The 2,607-nt window shown below is 39.9% G+C and overlaps 1 protein-coding gene across 3 annotated transcripts in view; it reads left to right on the forward strand.

The window, feature by feature from the left end:
- Positions 1-2,607, forward strand: part of KIF3A (kinesin family member 3A) — a 48,716-nt gene that overhangs the window by 19,747 nt on the left and 26,362 nt on the right. For all 3 annotated transcript variants that reach the window (XM_045285002.1, XM_045285001.1, XM_004696605.2), the window contains exon 6: positions 1,254-1,393. In XM_045285002.1, the coding sequence (XP_045140937.1) occupies positions 1,254-1,393 (140 nt within the window). The remainder of the gene's footprint in view (positions 1-1,253; positions 1,394-2,607) is intronic.

A 2,607-nucleotide genomic window follows, 5' to 3' on the forward strand; every position in this document is an offset into this window, starting at 1 on the left:
CTCAAGTATATGAGTGGTTTTCTCATTTCAAAAAAGGTGAAATGTCGATTGATGACAAACCTTGTTCTGGACATTCGTCAACTTCCCAAATGGACGAAAATGTTGACTTGTGGTGCATTTTGGAGTTCGTTCCACCAGATCAGACTGTTAATCAAGCTATTTAGAGGTTCTGAAAAGATTGCGTAAGAGTGTGCAACAAAAATAGGCCTGATTTGTGGCAGACGGGACTGATTTTGCTACCATAACAATGCACCTGCTCACGCAGCCATCTCAGTGCACCAGTTTGGGGCTGAAAAACCAGCATACCTCTCTTGTTCCATGCACCTTACTCACCTGACCTTGCTCCATGCGATTCTTTTTGTTTCCGTGAGTGATGAGGGACATGAAAGGACAGCGATTTAAGGAAATAGGAGAGGTGAAGAAAAAAATGAGGGAGGTATTATCATCCACCCAAACAGATGAGTTTCAAAAATGTTTCCAAGAATGGAATCGCAGATTTGAAAAATGTATTACTTTGAAGGTGATAAGGTTGTTTTGTAATAAAATTTAAATACATAACTTTGGGAAAAAAATCAGTTTTTGGGGAGATACCCCTTCATATAGTATGTCTATTCTATAATTGATTAAAATTAAAATGACCTTTTGATTGTTTCTGGCCTTCACCTGTTGCAAACAATGTTGCATGACTATCCTAATATGCCTAATGAATATGTGGCAAGTATGTCTGTGGCTTAGATTCCCAGAGCATAATGCTATTTCAAGATAGCTGCGTTAGTGGCAATCTTTAAAAATTAGATATTTTTGGTGTGCGTGTATCTAAGTAGTTTTTTTGTTTTAACTTAGTGATTCTCAACCTTCCTAATGCCGTGACCCTTTAATACAGTTCCTCATGTTGTGGTGATCCCCCAACCATAAAATTATTTTCATTGCTACTTCATAACTGTAATTTTGCTACTGTTATGAACCGGGCAACCCCTGTGAAAGGGTCATTTGACCCCCAAAAGGGTTACGACCCACAGGTTGAGAACCGCTGTTTTAACTAGTAATACTTGGGATTAAGGTTAATACGATTAGCATTACCCACTGTTATCAATATGAATTATTGGAAATTTTTAATGACTAAATAGTTCTGTACTTTTATGGTTTAGTAATGTTGCTGACTTTTGATTGTGATTAAATTATATTTTGACCTTTTCTGGATGTTTAAAGACTTATTACATATATTTTTTAATACTTTCCTAACTTTATTTAAGGTTCTGTTGGTGCAACTAATATGAATGAGCATAGTTCCCGTTCCCATGCCATCTTTACAATTACTATAGAGTGCAGTGAAAAGGGCGTTGATGGTAATATGCATGTCAGGATGGGAAAGCTTCATCTTGTAGATCTTGCGGTAAGTAACTAAAGGACTAATTCGTCTGATTTCATTGTATTTTATAAGTAAATAAAAATTGAAGTGAAAAGTATGATGTACATATGCTTTTTAAGTGTTTGCATGTGTGTACAGGTTTTTAAAAATAATTTATTTTTATGGATTGTGATGAGATGTAAGAGCCCCCAATAAAAAGATTTAATAAAAAGAAATTATTCCTGTTGTTGAGAGGATTCACAGCAGTTTCAACATGTGTAATTCAGTGACGTTGATGACATTCTTCCAGTTGTACGACCGTCCCCACCCTCGTTTTCTGAGCTGCTCCTGCTCCATTGGCGTTAGCTCACTGGCCCTGAACCAAACAAACGGACCACTGCCATGGAGTCAGTGCTGACTCCTAGTGACCCCTGTGCGTTCAGAGGCTGTCACTGCTGAGAGCAGTAGAAAGCACAGGCTTCCTTCTGCAGAGCTGCTGGTGGTTTCAAACTGCCGACCATGTGGGTCGCAACCAACACGTAACCCTTGTGCCACTGGGGGTCTTCTACTCACTGGCCTAAGGTGCCTAGGTAATGTTTGGATTGCTGTTGTCAATTTAGAAGTCCTGGTGGTAAGAGGTGAGCTGCTAACCACACGGATGGTGGTTCAAAGGGACCTGCTGCCCAGGGAGAAAGATGAGGCCATCAGGAGCCATAGGCTCAGAGACCCTAAGGAGCAGTCTCACTCTGTCCTATAGGCTATGGATTGGAATCAAATCAATGGCAGTGGGTGGATTGTCAGTTGTACCCCATACAGGTAGATCAGAAAAGCACAATGCTCAGGGCAGACATTCTTGTGTGTGTGTGTTTTCTTTCTTTTCTTTCTTTTCTGACATTCTTTACGAGGTAAGCTGTTTTTGGCTTTAAGATTTTAGGAGATATTGTTGAGGTAAGGTTTAAAAGTGACCTCAGGGCATTAGCTTCAAAGAGTCACCAAGTCTCCATGACTCCAGAGCATCTTGATTCCATGAAAATTTGAAATTTTGTTCTGCATTCTCTCCTCCCTTTGATTGGCATTCTTCTCAATATTTAACCAATTAAATGTTCAGTCATGGCAGCAGGGCACCATCCAGTTCTGGTCTCATGGCAAAGGAGGCATTTGTTCATAGAAGCAACTAGCCACACATTCCTTTTCTTCTTTCTGTTCCTGCCTATGGTGCACCTGACCCACGTCATGGTATTTTCAGTTGCCTCATATGC

Source organism: Echinops telfairi, unplaced genomic scaffold (genome assembly GCF_000313985.2).
Source record: "Echinops telfairi isolate 266 unplaced genomic scaffold, ASM31398v2 ScPeMD7_7469;HRSCAF=8507_1, whole genome shotgun sequence".
In the NCBI taxonomy this organism is placed as follows: Eukaryota; Metazoa; Chordata; class Mammalia; order Afrosoricida; family Tenrecidae; genus Echinops; species Echinops telfairi.